We start from the raw sequence: 20,045 nt of genomic DNA on the forward strand, positions 1-20,045 counted from the left end.
ATCAAATCCCCACCCTGGAGGGATACTTCTGCAGGGGCAAAATTCCCTCTGGAAAATGAGGGGATTGCCTCAGAGGCTGCAACATACCTCTGTCAGTTGATGCGTCTTTCTGGCTTCCTCCAACTGGCATCTGTATAGTCTCCTCCCTCCAATCAGACAGAATAGCAATCTGCCTGGGGCTCAAGAAAGATTTCTCTTCAACCAGCTGGGTTACCTCTGGGTTATAACAGTTGAAACGCTTTGGTATAGCTCCCAAACCTCTTCCCTCTACTGTCATTCTGAAAGCATCCATCATCTCCTCCAAACAAAGGCTTGCAGATTCAATTAATGTTCCAGAGGGAGGGCCCCCATACTCTCCCCCCTGCATATCTCCAACTTTGGCTGATTGTTGATAATTCTCCATTTCAGGAAAAAGAACTCCGGGGTATCAGCCAAGCCCCTTCAAAAAATAAAAGTTTGACTTGGGAAATAAATGTTAAGGCATCCAGAAAGTATCCATGATATCAATCACTCCGAGACATTTCTCTCCAATTGATTTATTTAGAAACATCTGGCATGTCAAAGGCAATTTCCCAAGTGAAATTATTTTCACACGTTACACAGAATCCACCTTCTCTCCTCCCTTCTCTCCTCCCACTTCTACACTTCCTAAATCACGAGAACCAATTAACTGCCACTGGAATTTCTTAATACGACATACAGAATAACCTTGAACTTTTCAACTCTGCCAACTCTCTTTAAAAAAAAATGTGACAGCTGAATTTCAAAGCTGACAACATGTTCTTCCTTTAGAAAAACCTTGCACAGAATGAGTACCAGTTGATGAAACGGGGTTTTCTTGGACTGGAATTGTGATTTCGGTGCAAAATAGAGGGTTTAGAATTAAGAATGCTCACATCCTTAGTAACAGTAGCTGTCTCTTTAGTGCACAGAAAAGGATTTCAGTAACTAAAGACAATCTAAGTTTACCACTTATAACAAGCTCCTTTAAAACCATTTCATGATATCCAGTATAAAATACAACCATATAATCATGCCAAGCCTCCCAGATGTGCATAACTCACAGTGCTCTTCATTTCCCCATTTGTTAAAGTACTACACAAAAGACGTTCTCATGACCCATCATTAAAACCAGAGTATAATTTTCTTTAATAGCTGTGCATTTGGGGCTCACCAAGGCCTTTATTGCTGCACAGTTTGCCAGTTTGGTTATTGTCTTGATCCTTTACATGAAATTTGAGTTTCCTACATCAATATGTATGTCTGTTTTAATTTGAGCAAATTAAACTATCCACTTGGAACATTTATACATTACAGAATTAAGATAAGAGAGTTCTGCAGCTTTTTCTAATTAAATTTTATGCATTTATTTGATTTATATATTGTCTTTCAAACAAAAATGCCTATATATTTCATATAGCTCTTAGAGTGAAAGAGCTAAGCTTTCTTCAGAATTCCTATTATAAATTCCTATTACAAATATAGTTTTGTATATATCTCCCAAATATTTTGGGAAAAATAATTCCTAAGAAAACAATTGTACAATTTTAGAATTGTATATATATCCACCCAGCTTCGCTCTTTTCAAATGACCTCTAAATTACCCTTCCAAAAGTCTCTTATAACATTCCTAAGAAATGTGTTTATTAATTATATTACAAGAAAATAGCCTCTTTTTTCCAGCTTTACACAGTTTAAATATAAAATTACTGCTTACCATAATAAAACAGCATTCCTCTTCCAAATTAATCTTGTTTTTCTTGTTTTTGTTCTTGCATACTGAATCCAGTTTCTGATATTTGATTACTATCCAAGTTGGACTCCATTTCCATCCTTCCCTGACTAACATGACCAAATTTGCTGGGAATGTTGTGAATTATGGATAAACAATCTAGAGTAATAATACTGCAACAGGCTACATAGAAATGAGTATATAGGCATGCTGAACCTTTACATTCATAAATGATATATTTTGTTCATGCTTTTGCTATTTCCTCCTTGCATTGATATGTAATACATTTACATATATCATAATGTGATAATGAAAACAGAGATGGTGAAGGCTAAATCATTAAAGTGTTTGGAAATTAGGGTGATTAGTCAATCATTTTTCATAAGTTATGATTTTTGCTTTATAATCTCTTTTTCTCCTGGGGTCATTGAAACTATATCCACTTACAGTTATATCTGATGTATTTTAAATAATATTTTGCTCTTCTCTCCATAATTTATATCATCATTTTCTTTCACCTATTTTGTACAGAGATTAAAAGATCTCAAGCAAAGAGAATTTGCTCGCAATGTTTCGTCAAGATCCGGAAAGATGAGAGAAAGCAGGAGAAAGCCCTTCGCCGTCTACATGAGCTGGCTGAACAGAGGAAACAACTTGAATGGTGAATTATGACCTACTACAAGGATGCAGAATATTTAAAGCTAGAGTCGGGCGGGGGTGTTTAAGTGGAGCTTTTGGCCATTTTGTTCCTTAAAAATACTCAAGCTGCCTGCCATGGTTCCTGGTCCCTTTCAGGTTTTTTTACTTAGTCCTCAATATTCCTTGCAAAGCCTGATGTGATATTTGAGCTGATAGAATTTGCACAGTGCTGGTAAAAAAAAAAAGTTTTATTTCAACATGCAGGTTTGACTGACTTGTAATTAAATATGCAATTATTTCAAGTCATACACTAGAGATAGAATGGAGTGCTGCTATGGCTGCTTAAATCTTTGTAGACCAAAATTTTAATCTGCCATTTCCTCAAAACAGAAATGCCCACCTCCTCTCTCCAACTTATCTGGGATGATTTTTTTAAAAAAATGCAGGTTCTGATATGAGTACAAAAATGAGCTGAAATGATTATTAATGGAATTATTAACGCCAATAGTTCTGGTATTTTATATGGAAAAAGACCTAAGCCAAAAACAAGTGGGCCATCTATTCATACGAAGTTCCTTGTATGTATCCAAACGGTGTGAACTTTTGTTCTCAGTCATTTTGAGGTTTTTTTCCCTTGATTTTGAAGTCTCGAGTTGTATACATTTAATTTTAAATCTTATACTGAGTTAATTCACTTTCTGACAAGTGCATGCCGTAGAACAGAGTAATATTTCCATATTGCTTGTAAGAGTAACTTGTTAAACAGATTCTGTAAGGAAAGGGAAATTTCAAAACAATAGTTACTGAATATATTCATTGTTTGCAGAGCAATTGTATAAAAGGCAAAAAGATTGCAAATGCATAAAGTTTTGAGTGTAACACTAAGGTGAAAATATTAGTAATCATGTATTTTATTCTTTTTGGTCTGCTTTTTCTCCTCCCTGTCTTCCAGTGCTCCAGGAAGTGGCCCGATGTTTAGAACCACTACTGTGGCAGTAGATGAAGAAGGAGGAGAGGATGATGTGGATTCAACATTTCCTGGTAGTTGCTCCTCCTCCTCACCAGCTTCTGGGCAAGCTAGCAACATGACCATGGATAAGAGTATAACTTACAGCAGTGGGCAAATCAGTAGTAGTCCTGGACTTGCTCAAGTTCCTGCCCAGATATCACAAGCTGTTGGTCTGGGAATTAACAAGACAGGTGTGTCTTTCTCATTTGCGAAAAAGCCCCTGTAAAGCTAGAATCAATTGCTTCAGTATTCAAAGACCATGTGGATGAATCCAGTTCTCCTGATGATGAAGTTAAAAGTGATGAAAAAACCCATTCAGATTCTGGAACTTTGGGAAAAATTGGAGAAATTGAAGGAACAAAACAGCTCTGACAGCAAGGGAGAAGAAGATGAGCAATCACAGGAGAAAGATGCTACATTATCAAAGCTAAGAAAAATGAACGGGATGATGGACCAATGGCAGTAGAACCAGAATATTATCACTATATTCCCCTGCACATTGTAAAGTGAAGCCCAACTTTCAGTTTTTGCTGTTTATGAAGGCAACGGACCAGGTAGAAGCAGAAGCAGCAAGCAAAAAATAGCTTGTGAAAGGAAACAAAACAATTCCCCTAAACTCAAAGTGGCAAAAAGTGATGAGAAGGAGACAGCAGCAGAATGTGTGACCCTCAGAAGGAGCAGAGTCCTGCCAACCAAATCAACAAAATGGAAGATAAGGACATTTTGAGGGAAACAGGCAAGCAAGAAGATCTCCTCCAAACAAAGGCTTTGCAGATTCAATTAATGTTCCAGAGGGAGGGCCCCCATACTCTCCCCTGCATATCTCCAACTTTGGCTGATTGTTGATAATTCTCCATTTCAGGAAAAGAACTCCGGGGTATCAGCCAAGCCCTTCAAAAATAAAAGTTTGACTTGGGAAATAAATGTTAAGGCATCCAGAAAGTATCCATGATATCAATCACTCCGAGACATTTCTCTCCAATTGATTTATTTAGAAACATCTGGCATGTCAAAAGGCAATTTCCCAAGTGAAATTATTTTCACACGTTACACAGAATCCACCTTCTCTCCTCCTTCTCTCCTCCCACTTCTACACTTCCTAAATCACGAGAACCAATTAACTGCCACTGGAATTTCTTAATACGACATACAGAATAACCTTGAACTTTTCAACTCTGCCAACTCTCTTTAAAAAAAAATGTGACAGCTGAATTTCAAAGCTGACAACATGTTCTTCCTTTAGAAAAACCTTGCACAGAATGAGTACCAGTTGATGAAACAGGGTTTTCTTGGACTGGAATTGTGATTTCGGTGCAAAATAGAGGGTTTAGAATTAAGAATGCTCACATCCTTAGTAACAGTAGCTGTCTCTTTAGTGCACAGAAAAGGATTTCAGTAACTAAAGACAATCTAAGTTTACCACTTATAACAAGCTCCTTTAAAACCATTTCATGATATCCAGTATAAAATACAACCATATAATCATGCCAAGCCTCCCAGATGTGCATAACTCACAGTGCTCTTCATTTCCCCATTTGTTAAAGTACTACACAAAAGACGTTCTCATGACCCATCATTAAAACCAGAGTATAATTTTCTTTAATAGCTGTGCATTTGGGGCTCACCAAGGCCTTTATTGCTGCACAGTTTGCCAGTTTGGTTATTGTCTTGATCCTTTACATGAAATTTGAGTTTCCTACATCAATATGTATGTCTGTTTTAATTTGAGCAAATTAAACTATCCACTTGGAACATTTATACATTACAGAATTAAGATAAGAGAGTTCTGCAGCTTTTTCTAATTAAATTTTATGCATTTATTTGATTTATATATTGTCTTTCAAACAAAAATGCCCATATATTTCATATAGCTCTTAGAGTGAAAGAGCTAAGCTTTCTTCAGAATTCCTATTATAAATTCCTATTACAAATATAGTTTTGTATATATCTCCCAAATATTTTGGGAAAAAATAATTCCTAAGAAAACAATTGTACAATTTTAGAATTGTATATATATCCACCCAGCTTCGTCTTTTCAAATGACCTCTAAATTACCCTTCCAAAAGTCTCTTATAACATTCCTAAGAAATGTGTTTATTAATTATATTACAAGAAAATAGCCTCTTTTTTCCAGCTTTACACAGTTTAAATATAAAATTACTGCTTACCATAATAAAACAGCATTCCTCTTCCAAATTAATCTTGTTTTTTCTTGTTTTTGTTCTTGCATACTGAATCCAGTTTCTGATATTTGATTACTATCCAAGTTGGACTCCATTTCCATCCTTCCCTGACTAACATGACCAAATTTGCTGGGAATGTTGTGAATTATGGATAAACAATCTAGAGTAATAATACTGCAACAGGCTACATAGAAATGAGTATATAGGCATGCTGAACCTTTACATTCATAAATGATATATTTTGTTCATGCTTTTGCTATTTCCTCCTTGCATTGATATGTAATACATTTACATATATCATAATGTGATAATGAAAACAGAGATGGTGAAGGCTAAATCATTAAAGTGTTTGGAAATTAGGGTGATTAGTCAATCATTTTTTCATAAGTTATGATTTTTGCTTTATAATCTCTTTTTCTCCTGGGGTCATTGAAACTATATCCACTTACAGTTATATCTGATGTATTTTAAATAATATTTTGCTCTTCTCTCCATAATTTATATCATCATTTTCTTTCACCTATTTTGTACAGAGATTAAAAGATCTCAAGCAAAGAGAATTTGCTCGCAATGTTTCGTCAAGATCCCGGAAAGATGAGAGAAAGCAGGAGAAAGCCCTTCGCCGTCTACATGAGCTGGCTGAACAGAGGAAACAACTTGAATGGTGAATTATGACCTACTACAAGGATGCAGAATATTTAAAGCTAGAGTCGGGCGGGGGTGTTTAAGTGGAGCTTTTGGCCATTTTGTTCCTTAAAAATACTCAAGCTGCCTGCCATGGTTCCTGGTCCCTTTCAGGTTTTTTTACTTAGTCCTCAATATTCCTTGCAAAGCCTGATGTGATATTTGAGCTGATAGAATTTGCACAGTGCTGGTAAAAAAAAAAAGTTTTATTTCAACATGCAGGTTTGACTGACTTGTAATTAAATATGCAATTATTTCAAGTCATACACTAGAGATAGAATGGAGTGCTGCTATGGCTGCTTAAATCTTTGTAGACCAAAATTTTAATCTGCCATTTCCTCAAAACAGAAATGCCCACCTCCTCTCTCCAACTTATCTGGGATGATTTTTTTAAAAAAAAATGCAGGTTCTGATATGAGTACAAAATGAGCTGAAATGATTATTAATGGAATTATTAACGCCAATAGTTCTGGTATTTTATATGGAAAAAGACCTAAGCCAAAAACAAGTGGGCCATCTATTCATACGAAGTTCCTTGTATGTATCCAAACGGTGTGAACTTTGTTCTCAGTCATTTTGAGGTTTTTTTCCCTTGATTTTGAAGTCTCGAGTTGTATACATTTAATTTTAAATCTTATACTGAGTTAATTCACTTTCTGACAAGTGCATGCCGTAGAACAGAGTAATATTTCCATATTGCTTGTAAGAGTAACTTGTTAAACAGATTCTGTAAGGAAAGGGAAATTTCAAAACAATAGTTACTGAATATATTCATTGTTTGCAGAGCAATTGTATAAAAGGCAAAAAGATTGCAAATGCATAAAGTTTTGAGTGTAACACTAAGGTGAAAATATTAGTAATCATGTATTTTATTCTTTTTTGGTCTGCTTTTTCTCCCTCCCTGTCTTCCAGTGCTCCAGGAAGTGGCCCGATGTTTAGAACCACTACTGTGGCAGTAGATGAAGAAGGAGGAGAGGATGATGTGGATTCAACATTTCCTGGTAGTTGCTCCTCCTCCTCACCAGCTTCTGGGCAAGCTAGCAACATGACCATGGATAAGAGTATAACTTACAGCAGTGGGCAAATCAGTAGTAGTCCTGGACTTGCTCAAGTTCCTGCCCAGATATCACAAGCTGTTGGTCTGGGAATTAACAAGACAGGTGTGTCTTTCTCATTTGCGAAAAAAGCCCCTGTAAAGCTAGAATCAATTGCTTCAGTATTCAAAGACCATGTGGATGAATCCAGTTCTCCTGATGATGAAGTTAAAAGTGATGAAAAAACCCATTCAGATTCTGGAACTTTGGGAAAAATTGGAGAAATTGAAGGAACAAACAGCTCTGACAGCAAGGGAGAAGAAGATGAGCAATCACAGGAGAAAGATGCTACATTATCAAAGCTAAGAAAAATGAAACGGGATGATGGACCAATGGCAGTAGAACCAGAATATTATCACTATATTCCCCCTGCACATTGTAAAGTGAAGCCCAACTTTCAGTTTTTGCTGTTTATGAAGGCAACGGACCAGGTAGAAGCAGAAGCAGCAAGCAAAAAAATAGCTTGTGAAAGGAAACAAAACAATTCCCCTAAACTCAAAGTGGCAAAAAGTGATGAGAAGGAGACAGCAGCAGAATGTGTGACCCCTCAGAAGGAGCAGAGTCCTGCCAACCAAATCAACAAAATGGAAGATAAGGACATTTTGAGGGAAACAGGCAAGCAAGAAGAAAAACAACTTAAGGGAAACAATTCTCTAGATTCAGATGTCATTAAAGAGATTCCCCAGGCTCCAGGAACTAGTAAAGAAACCACAGAAGGGCCTAAACATTTAACAGGGCCGTTCTTCCCTGTTCTGAGTAAGGATGAGAGCACCACCCTCCAGTGGCCTTCAGAACTGCTGATCTTCACCAGAGCAGAACCCTCTGTGTCATATAGCTGCAATCCCTTATATTTTGACTTTAAGCGGTCTCGTAACAAAGACGCTAAAATGAAAGGAACGGAAAAACAGAAAGGTTCAATAAACCTTTCAAAGGAGAAAATGCAGGTTGCTGAAGATAGTGATGCAAGCAAAAGCAAAGAGAAGGATATACTAGCTGGCAGTTCAACTGCAGTGCCAGAAAGCAAGACCTTGGTAATGTGTGGCAAGCAGGAAGTCAGCCCTGTAAGAACTGGCAAAAGTGAAAATCTGGAAGAGAGCAGTAGAGGCAATCTTGCTAGTCGCAAAGACAAAATGGGAAAATCTCACAAACACAAAAAAAAGAAGAAGCACAAAAAATCCACCAAACGTAAACACAGGCGCAAATGTGAGGCAGAGGAGAAAAGCAGAGAAGGGGACTTAGCAGAAGATAAATCCAAGAAGCAGAAGAAACACAAGCACAAAAAGAACAAATCATCTTTTCTCACTGAGGCTGAACGGATACAAAAGACTGAGGATACTGGCTATTCTAAAAAAAGAAAGTGGTGTGTACAAGACCCCCAAAGGAAGTCTCTTTCTATTGAAGAAAGCAATAAGAAAGAGGATGGTGATACTTCTTCCCAGGATCATGGCAACAAAAAAACCAAGGGAGACTTGCAGCAGTCCTTGTTTGCAAGCAAAAAGCGACCTTCAACCTCCACTTCAGTTTACCCCAGTCATCGAGGCCAACAGAGCAGTGGTGGCTATGAGAGTGATGGAGATTCCTCCTGCCACAAGCACTTCAGGCAGAAATCAGCATCACAATATAGTGATGATTATTACTCTGGCAGTGACTGTTCACGAAGCCGCTCACGGTCAGGACATAGACACTCCTCAAGAAGATCATCTCAGAGATCCTATTCATCAACTTCATATGCTTCCTCAGACAATAGTCGGTACAGTCGGCGCCATAGCTACTCAGAAGACAGCTATAGTGATTACAGTGACCGATCACAAAGTCGTACTAAGCACTCCCATGACTCAGAGGATGATTCAGATTATACCAGTTCCAAGCGCAGGTCAAAGAGGCGCAAGTACTCTTCTTCAGAAGATGACTACAGCCTAAGCAGAAGCAGGTCCCGGAGCAGGAGCGGAAGTCGAACTCACACCAGAGGGAGATCAAGGACTAGAAGTCGAGGAAGGACACGCAGCAGTAGCTGTAGCCACAATCGAAGCAAGCGGCGGAGCAGGAGCCGAACAGTACATAATTGGAAACGGAGTAGAAGTTACAGCCGAGAACGTAGTCGGAGCACAAGAAGCCTTTCACAAAGATCTCTCTCACGGAAAGGGTCCCGTGGTCATGAAAGCCCTGGGGAGAGAAGATCTGGCCGGCGTGATTTCATCCGGTCAAAGATATATCGCTCACAGTCCCCTCATTATTTTAAAGTCAGACAAGGTGAAGGCTTTGCAAGAAAGGATGAAGTCAGAGGAGAAGAAGCTATAGGAGCCTCCAGTCTCTCTCAAAATATCGGCAGCTCTAACTTTGGGAACATCTGTAACCCTGAGGAGAAAAATTCTGCCACAGCGAAACTCCTTCTGGAAAAAATCCAGTGTAGAAAAGTAGAAAAGAAATCTAGCAGCAATGATGATTCCATTACAGGATCTCACAAAGTAGGAATTAAACTGAAAGATCCACCACAAGGCTACTTTGGCCCAAAGCTTCCTCCCTCATTAGGCAATAAGCCCGTTCTTCCATTAATTGGAAAACTTCCTGCAGTTAGGAAACCAAGCACTAAGCAGTGTGAGGAATCTGGTTTAGAAAGAGGAGAAGAATTGGAACTATCAGAGCTGGATGAAACAACCCATGAGAGTGGAGACCTTGTTTCAGCAAATCAACCTCAAGTGGAGGAAATCTTGGTGACTGGAATAGAGGACAATGTTTCATCTGATCAGAACCCAGAAGTAGCCACAAAGCTAGTTCCTGTTCCTCTTGAGGCCCCAGTACTCCCAGAGCAGTATGGCTCCGGTGACCTGGTTGTGCCACACAATTTCCTCCCTGATCCCAATGAAAATGAAGCTTTAGAGCCTCTTGACAGTGGAAACCAACCTGTCCCTATAGAAGGAAGGATGGTACCTTTAGTCCCAGATGTTGAGCATTTTCCTAGCTATGTAGCACAAAGTGGGGAGCCCAGCATCAGTGGGGAGCCTGAAGGCACTGAAGACTCTTCCTTGGCACCTCTAGAGAGCCAGCCCATCACTTTCACACCAGAAGAGATGGAGAAATATAGCAAGCTTCAGCAAGCAGCTCAGCAGCATATTCAGCAACAGTTTCTTGCCAAGCAGGTCAAGACCTTTCCAGCCTCAGCTGCTCTAGCTCCTGCCACAGCCCCTGCCTTGCAGCCCATTCATATCCAACAACCTGCGGCAGCTGCAGCCACCTCCATTACAACTGTTCAGCATGCCATCCTGCAGCATCATGCAGCAGCAGCAGCTGCAGCCATAGGAATCCACCCTCACCCACATCCCCAGCCTCTTGCTCAAGTACATCACATTCCCCAGCCCCATTTGACACCTATCTCATTATCCCACTTAACTCATTCAATCATCCCAGGGCACCCTGCTACATTCCTGGCCAGCCACCCCATCCATATCATCCCTGCTTCTGCCATCCACCCGGGTCCTTTCACTTTTCATCCTGTCCACCATGCTGCCCTCTACCCAACTCTCTTAGCTCCCCGACCAGCAACTGCTGCTGCCACAGCATTACATCTCCATCCCCTTCTGCACCCCATTTTCTCAGGGCAGGATTTGCAGCATCCTCCTAGTCACGGCACATGAAGTGAGAAAGATGTGGCCTCTTTTGGGGAGAACATAGGGGCATATATCTCTGTGTGCATTGATTGGTGTTTTGTACAGACTGTCTGAAGGCCATGACTGACACCACCTGAGAATAGTGAAATGGGAGAACTGGGTGTGGAAAGGGGAAGTGAATGTAACATATCCATGGAAAGGGGGAAAATGTTGCTGAAGTTCTGCTTGTCAGTATTTTCAGGATCCTCTGCACCCAGAGCGGTGACTTACTCACATCTATATGAATGTGAAGTTCTTCAGCAGATAGGCCTCTCTTAATTGCTGATGCTTGTGTTTTTAAATCATTTCCTCTCCACCCTGAAGTTCTGAGTGAATAATATCTAAATTATTTGCCTTTATTTGCTATTTATTTGAGTTCACTTTAAAGCTTAAAACTTTAAGCAAAAGAGTCAAAAGATAGTCTACATCCAACCCATTCCTCTGTTCCTCTCTACCCAATCAAGAACCATTTTCAACAACCTGCTGATTACTACAAACAGCAAGCTTTCTTCTCAAGCAAGATTGGCCCTGCTTTCCTCCCTGTGCCACTGCCACAAGGGGAAGGAACAGAAAGTAATTCCTTTATCAGTCTTTGAAGCAATATGTTGTACTGGAATCCTGGGAACATCCAGAATATGACTTGTATTCTGTCCTCTGTAATATTTGATGGTTCCTTATTAACTTATAATTTTTTTTCAGAAAAAAAGGTTTTTAAAAATTGCACTGAACTCTGTACATGTCAATGCTGCTTTTTGTAGCTCTTCTGACAAATGTTCCATAATGATAGTATACTGCAATAACATTTTTATAGCTTGCTCTTTGAGTGGTACTTGTTCAGGTTGTTTGGGTTATCTATAAATTTTAATGTAGTTGGAAAGAAAGCTTGCAACAAAGGTTCACAGCTCATTGTGGCAAAGGCATAAGAAGAATTTAAGCATGTCTATTCAAGCTCAGTTTTGTTTTCTTGGGTGCCAAGAAAACAAAGGAAAACAGGAATTATTTTCTACTAGAGAAAATGTGACAAGATTTGGAATAAAGTAAGAGCAATGATACGAACCTTTTTATACCATAGCTAATGAATACCAGTGACTTATCTTGGAACATCTGTGAAGCCTGTGTGATACTTTGGTCTTTACTGCATCCTCTTGTAAAGAGCCAGGCTGCTATTTGGAGAGAAGTAGTCCATTGGATGGGTAAAAAAAAAAGTCCAAATGACTTTCCAATCAGAAGAAAAGGTGTGTCCCACAGAAAAATCTCAGAAGTCTAATAACTTTTTTGGGAGGGATTTAAGTTTGCAGCAACAAAGTTTCTATATAGAGGTGTGTGACTGTGTGTGTGTGCTTTTGTGTGTGTATCTATGCACACACACTTGTGTTTATGTAAGGCTATTGTTTAAACGTGTGCCTTTACTGTATATGCTTTAGAGAGATTCTGAGTGGTGTGTTTTTATTTGGATTTCTTCCAAACGAAGTGATAGGTTACCTGATTTCACAGCTGTCCCTTTTAATGGAGAGAATGTCTGCCTTAAAAGAGAGATAATAATTTTGTTACATTTAATTCTTCTACTTATTTTCTTCAACTCTGGTGGGGGAGAAAGAAGGCAAGAAAAGAAAGTGAGCTTTCTGTGCAGCCATGGCTATTTATAACATAACTGTCCAACTACTGCTAATGTTGATCATGGAAAATGGCCTCCATTCCAAAACTTCCAATATAACCACTGTTCTTTGCTTCTCTGAATATTTCAAGCTCCAGGCTTCTTTTCCTTTGCTAATTTTTAAAAAAAGCACTGGGAATACAGCTCTTCTGACCAAGGGACTCAGTATCTAATTGCTTAGATAACTGAGGTAGCAAAACAGTATTTCTGTAATTACTGAATGCTTCATTTCCCTGAGATTAAGACCCAAGATCCAGCATTCCAGTGGGGCACAAGACTGGACTTCTGCAACAACTGTTCCAACAAAGAACACACTTATTTCAGTGTCACATAAAAGTGTGTGTATGTATGTATATATATATATATATATATTTTACACACACACACACACACACACACACACACACACACACACACACACACACACACACACACACACATATATATATATATATATATATATATATATATATATATATATATATATATATATATATATATATATATATATATATATCATACATGCTATAAAAATGAGGAAAATAAACTTTATAATAACGTAGTGTGGGGCAAAGTGTATGTTCTTGTTTCCAAAGAAGCAGAATCAAGTTGCTAGTTCTTGTGTTGTCAACACCCACTTTTTAAATAGGTTTTAGCAGAAAGAAGTCCTATAAACCTGGCTCAGTACATTACATATGGTTTATCTAACCATGTGTAATCTGCATATTGCATGTGCAATAATGTTCATTCTGATATTTTGAAGCATGTAAAATACAACTTATAAAAATACTTGGGTATAAAATACCATTCACACTGATGTTTCAATATACTGACTATTCAAACATTACTTTAAAAAAAGCATGGATAAACTTGGAAAAGAACATTACAATAGAAGGCTTTTGTTTACCATCTCTTGCACTTTCAATCTAGAGAAAACACTCAGGTCTACCCAAAGAATTAGTAACTTAAGGCAATTTAAAAAATGACTTTCTGTTCCCCTGCAGAAAAAATCAAATACTTTATTAATTAGCTCAGGAGGAGAGAGTGGAATTGGAGAGTGTGTGAAGAAGCTGCTACAATTGTCATTCAACCTCCAATATCTGTCAGGAAGGGCAACTCCTTCTAATACCATATGTTACCTATACTATATGTTACCTCCTCCTAATCCACTTAACAATTGTTTTTGGCATGAGGACATATTTCTAGGCAGAATACTGAGCTGTAACCAGCCATTTTTACTTTTCAAGAAAAGTTATAGCTTCCATCTGGGTGTTATTCTTGAAATAAAAATGCTTTTAATTTGCTTTGAAGCATAGTAGCCTCCAATTTTTTGATGTTTCTTAATGTTAAAAAGCAGGTGGAATTTGACAAGCCCCAAGAAAATGTGTATATCCCCAGCTGCTATTACCACAATGAACTCATAAATGGTTATGAGTATCCAGAAGGGATTATGACTATACTGCTTTGTAGAAAATACTCCATACAGCAGCATGTTCGTAGGCCTGCATTGTCAGACTTGGATCAATGAATATCAACAAGCAGTCAACCTGAGCCTATTAAAAAATTTCAGGCCCATCACCAGCATTAAGAATAAAATAATTATAGCACTGACACCTGAGCTAATGCTAATATAAAGGAAAAAGAATTGTGGGTTGTCAAGATTGAAAACAGTAGAGGAATTTCATTTCTAATAATACTTTTTAAAGGGAAGCCCCTAGTCGGTATATGGCTTTTTGATAAGGCATATGCTGGTTTCTCCATGCATAGTGGAGTAATTGCACTAAGTTGATAAGAAGGCCTGGTCATGTATGCAAAGCAGAAACAGTTCCCATCCCAATAGATAAGGCTACAAAGTCAATTCTACAATTCTTTTGTCCTGCAAACTTTATTGAGCCATAGTTTCAGATGGGAGAGAATCATTTTGTATGTTTAAAAGAACTGTTGTCAGTTAATACAGATTTTGAAAATTGATGTTCAAATTAAAAGTCCTATCAGAACTCTTGATGTTCTTTTCAAGTCCTGTGTTGTACAGCAAAAACCTTAATGTTTGAAAACTACACAGCCTAGACTGTTTGGTCCTTATTCATAATGGCTGTCATAGTAATACCAGATCTTTTACTCTACTTTATTAACTGATTAAAGGCTTAATATATATTGCAAATCTGATTTAAAAATACACTTCAATTCTTTATTTTCATCACATTTGCTTTTAACTAAAGGCTATTTGTAGTCATTTGAATTGGCACTCTTCAACTTGAGGTAATGTACTCTTAAATTTGATGCCACATGCAGTCTTTCTATGTGATACACTCTTACTATATAAGATTGCATCATAAGCAAGTACTAACAAGATTTCATTGTTTTAAAAATGTTACTTAAAAACAGTATTTATATAGTATTTTTTAAATATTACAAGTAATACAGATAATTAAAATACCTCTTATATTCAACAGAAACCTGAGGCTGATCATAAACTCATTTCTAGAACCCAGTTGACAGTTTAACAGCAATGCAAAATAAATACAGGATGGTACATGTATTGTTCTTGTCAATAAATATGCCTTGGGACTCTACTGATGTTCTGTTGAAGACACATTATTGTTATTCTGGGTATTTTTTCCCTAAAGTACATGACATTATTTGGTGTTAACCTTCTTCTGCCTAACTAGATTTGTAATTTGAAATTCCTGTAGGTAGACTTCAAATATTAAAAAAGTTTGTAATGACTAGAAAGTTTTAACCTTTAATAGTGATATATGTCTATAGTGTTAATCTCAGGAAATAGATTCCTGACTTACATATGATTTTTACACACACCATTTTGTTTTACATCCCTTATGTTCAATCAATTTGGAACAGCTTATAAATTCTACAAACAGTTTTTAATTATAAAGCATGCTGGGTGCTAACGATAACAGGGCTTCCTGAAGGTTGATAACAGTCCATGCTCTTTCCTTAGGAAGGAAATGGATAGAGGCTGGCTGATGATTTTTTAAAAAGTAGCCCTCTTAATGAATCACTCATAATTTGTAATATGAATTATATATCATGGGAATCTTGGGGAGAAAAGTATTCTATAAGGAGGACACTTGTTTCATCTTAGCATCTTACATAAGGATCTATCAGAAACTCAACATCTGCTATCTATTAGGGGGGGGGAGGTGGCTGTGGGGGAGGGCAAGTTTGTAACATCTCAGCAAAAAAATAATCCACCAAACAACCTGCTCAAGGAGTCACCATGTATTAAGAGTTAGGAAATACATCACAAGAGCTTTGTAAATTCACAGGAAATCATTCCACAAAACATACTAACAATCTTTCTAATGATTTTTAATTCTTTTTGAGTGGAAACCAGAGAAGAGGCGTTCACAATGGAAATGATGTTACCTAAGACACTTCAGTTGTCTCTGTTGAACTTCCCCAACTCTTCTGCAATCCTCTGAAAAGCAGCAGTAAAAAAAAGTAAAGTGGGGATTTGATTTATATATGCTTGGTTAAGTATCATTGGCACAAACTTAAAGATGGCAGAATAGAGCCTTCTATCTAATCCACCACCATCATCCCAAGTTGCCCATTTTTTGTTCATCTGTCTTCAGACACCATCTAGTTCTGCCTCAATTTCCTCTGGATCAGTTAATCAGTTCCTTCTGAAATAAACAGCTTATCAGCCAATGCTGCTTACAATTCATTTTGAATTATTATAATTCGTCTTTTTCATTACCTAAGTTTCCTGGCCAGAATATTAACAAATCTCCCCCCACCCTGTTCTCCCACGAGCTGTTCAGAGCATCCAGTAGTCTTTGCATTTATAGGCATGGCTTATTTTCTGGAACGGGACTTCTCCCCAGCGTTCCCCAGTTTTGGCTCAGCCTCGTGGAGGAGAGGCAGTGCTTTTTGTTTTTCCTTGGCCAAAACAGGAGAATTACTTGTATTTCAGGTTTGGAGATAGCCAATTTGTCCTTAAGGCTCTCTTAGCCTCCAAATAACAACGATCTACTGATGTCGTTTTCCATCTGGCCGTTGGAGATTGCAATATTGGGAAGCGCTGTTCGCACCCCGAAGCGGAGGGAGGCTTCGGCATCGTTCCGCACACACCCCCAACCACTAGCCCTACCCTTGCCATAGCGATAGCCACGCCATTTACAAACAACGGCATGGCATTTTTTCGCTCGAAAGCTGAGTCGTATCACTTTTTCCCCCTACAAATGCCATCTTGGGGTGAAGGGCATAAACGCCAGGTTCTTTCTCACCCCTCCCCGTTGTTTAGCCATAATGAGAAGCTGTCTGGGGTAAATCCTTCACACGGTGGGAGATTGCTGCTGGTAGCACGTGCCAAATTTAACGGATGGATGCATTGTGCTTTAGGCGGATCGCGTGGCCGCACTGAATGAGAATCATCAGGCTGTGTGAGGTAGTTGCCCAAGTAGAGGTTTCTCTTCAAGAACCCTAGGGAATTATTGCACCCTCGTTTTTAATCCATATTCAAGACCATCTGTTACATAAGTTGGTTGGCTTAACCCTCACAGTCCTACCTACCCAGTGGCACAACAGTGAGCACCAAGGCCTGTCCACCTGTGCATGGAAGCTGTTGAAGGCCTGTGACTCTTATTCTGGCCTGTTAGGCATTCTCAATTTGGCTGATTTGGATATCCAATAAATTTAGCTGTTATATTGAAAATATACATACATATATACAGTGATTATTATTTAATATAATGTAATAATAATTAATAATAATAATAATAATAATAATAATAATAATAATAATAATAATAATAATAATAATAATAATAATAATAATAATAATACAACTATATTGGTAGTAATATAATAATTTATTATTGAGATATGACTCACTACAAATAGATAAGTGCACATGGGAGGTGCACAGGACCTCTCAAGTTTCTTCACCCCCCAGTCCAGGACTGTACTTCCTCCCACCCTCCTCCTCCCCTAGATCTTTCCCTCTCATCCAGGCACAGCTTGGCTCCCCAGAGTCAACATGCCCAGTTAACTGGAACATCAACCATGCGAAGGGCCCCTTAAGCTACATTCACACCAATGGCTGTCGGCCTTCATCAGGATGACATTTTTCCAGATGAAGTTCCAGAGAGGATGAAGGCGTGAGTGGAGCTGGCTATATGCCAGGGAATTGCAGCAGAACTGCAACACACAGTTCTGACCAGGGAACATCCTGTACCTGCTGATTATGATTCACAATCATTATGGTCGTTGGCCAGGTTGGAACAACACTATACCCAGGTACAGTTTCAGAGGAATATGCCTCTCCAGGGGCCACAGGAAAAGGAGGAGGAGGAGGAGGTGGTGGAAGGGGTGGAACAAATTGATCAAATGGAACATATTGAATCAGGGTCTGTACATGACAGCGACCCGGCCCTGTCAGAAAGGGGTATGTCTGAGGATGAGGGCCTTGTTCCTGATCAACCTGCATTTACAGGCTTATTCCACCCACAATTGTTTAAATCACTATTGTTCAACGCCAAAAACAGAGCACCTGGACAAGTCGGCTCCTTCTACCACACCAACTCCTTCACAAGAGGAGTCAGAAGGTCTAATTTTCAACCAACTGGTAGTCGAGGCAGATGTGATTCCAGTTCCTCACATGTTTTCGGACCTAGTGCAGAAGCAGTGGGCATCTGCAGCAGTGTATCCTGCCCCCATGGGATATGACAGAAAATATTTCAATTTGGCCCCTGATTTCTCTAAATCAGTGATCCCCAACCTTTTTGACGCCGCGGCCCGGTACCAGCATCAGCTGGGCGCCGCGGCCCGGTACCGGCATCAACTGGGCGCCGCCATCTTTTTGATGAAAAGTGCTTCCGATGACCTCACCGGAAGCACTTTTCGTCAAAAAAGATGGCGCCAGCGCCCGGTGAGCTTTTTCGGGTAGAAATGGCTTTCTACCCGGAAAAGCTCACCGATGCGCTGGCGCCGCCATCTTTTTGATGAAAAAGTGCTTCCGGTGAGCTTTCTACCCGGAAAAGCTCACCGGAAGCACTTTTTTACCAAAAAAATATGGCAGCGCCTAGCAACCAGCGGCCCGGTAAGACTTGTTCCGCGGACCGGTACCGGTCCGTGGACTGGCGGTTGGGGACCCCTGCTCTAAATTGTTGAATACTCCTGAGGTAGATGAATCAATACTGGGATTAGTGTCCTCGTCTTCCATTCCCAGTAAAGTGCTGGAGGCGTTAAAGCCAGAGGAAAAGCGGGCTGAATTGGCTCTATGCAGGGCCCATCAGTTTGATGCATGGGCCATAAGAGCAGCCACGGCCACTTCCTTCTTTACTCGATCTTCTCTTAGATGACTCTGTCACCTAAGGGAGCACATTCCTAATTCCAACATTAGAGTGCATCAGGACATTGGTAAACTTATCACAGCCGCAGAATTCTCTGCTGATGCAACATTCCATGCAGTTAAGTTTTCATCTAGGGCCATTACTTCCCATGTTACAGCACGACACTTACTATGGTTAAAACATTGGCAAGCTGACATAAAGCATAAGTGTTTGGCTCTGCTCTTGATCCACTGCTAATTGAGACCAGAAGCAAAAAGAAGATACTCCCTTCTCTTTTTCAGAAGTCAGATTCTAAAAACACTCAGTCCTTTCAGAGGGGGTCCTTTCGTCCCTTCTATCAAGGACCATATTCAGCTAGATATCAGAGATCCCCGACATTCAGACCAGGGCAACAGTCAGAGAGGTCCGACTTCAGATTCAGAAACAGAAGGGGTGGCCAATCCAGGAGACCCTTTCGAGGGGCAGGAAACAGGTCATTCCAGCACCCAAAATAACTCTATTGACTCGGCTCCCATTGGCAGATGCCTTAAATTATTCACAGACCAACGGGACTCTTCAACATCTGATTCCTGGGTCAGAGAGACAATCAGATTTGGCCTAGATCTAGAGTTCCAATCCACACACACCCCAGACTTCTTCATGTTGTGCCCTCTTTCCAGAGATCCGGTTAAATGGAATCTTATGGAAACAGCTACCCAACATCTACTGGAAATATGAGCCATTCAACCAGTAGCTACAACCAACAAGGGTGAGGTTTCTACTCACATCTTTTTGTTGTTCCGAAGAGTTTTGGGGGGGGTGTGGAAAGCAATTTTAGACTTGAAACGGCTTAACCGTTTCTTGGTATATCGCAAGTTTAAAATGAACACCCTGCAATCTGTCTTACTCGGCATCAGAAAGGGTGATGTCCTTATGTCAATAGATTTGACGGAGGCGTATTTACATATTTCAATGTAAACAGTAAATTTTTGCGATTCTATTATAATAACCACCACTTTGAATATGTTGCCCTTCCCTTTGGACTAGCTTCTGCCCCCAGGACCTTTACAAAGGTCCTCGCAGCACTGGCTGCTCCCTCAGAGGTATCCC

General features: G+C 39.4%; 1 protein-coding gene and 1 long non-coding RNA gene across 7 annotated transcripts in view; both read left to right on the forward strand.

Moving 5' to 3' along the window:
* The window catches only part of GPATCH8 (G-patch domain containing 8), a 116,286-nt gene extending 103,530 nt beyond the window's left edge, over window positions 1–12,756 (forward strand). For all 6 annotated transcript variants that reach the window (XM_087946809.1, XM_026683670.2, XM_087946813.1 and 3 more), the window contains 2 exons: window positions 6,097–6,227; window positions 7,160–12,756. In XM_087946809.1, coding sequence (XP_087802935.1) covers window positions 6,097–6,227; window positions 7,160–10,973 — 3,945 coding nt within the window. In that variant the 3' untranslated portion in view covers window positions 10,974–12,756. The remainder of the gene's footprint in view (window positions 1–6,096; window positions 6,228–7,159) is intronic.
* Window positions 12,757–13,120: 364 nt separating this feature from the next.
* On the forward strand, window positions 13,121–15,232 carry LOC148128967 (uncharacterized). The gene is made up of 2 exons (XR_015745901.1): window positions 13,121–13,198; window positions 13,239–15,232. It is a non-coding gene; the product is annotated as an uncharacterized LOC148128967 (long non-coding RNA).
* The last annotated feature ends 4,813 nt before the right edge of the window (window positions 15,233–20,045 follow it).

This window comes from Notechis scutatus, chromosome Z (genome assembly GCF_049901735.1).
Source record: "Notechis scutatus isolate UNSWTSFEM ecotype Mainland chromosome Z, rNotScu1.2, whole genome shotgun sequence".
Classification (NCBI taxonomy): Eukaryota; Metazoa; Chordata; class Lepidosauria; order Squamata; family Elapidae; genus Notechis; species Notechis scutatus.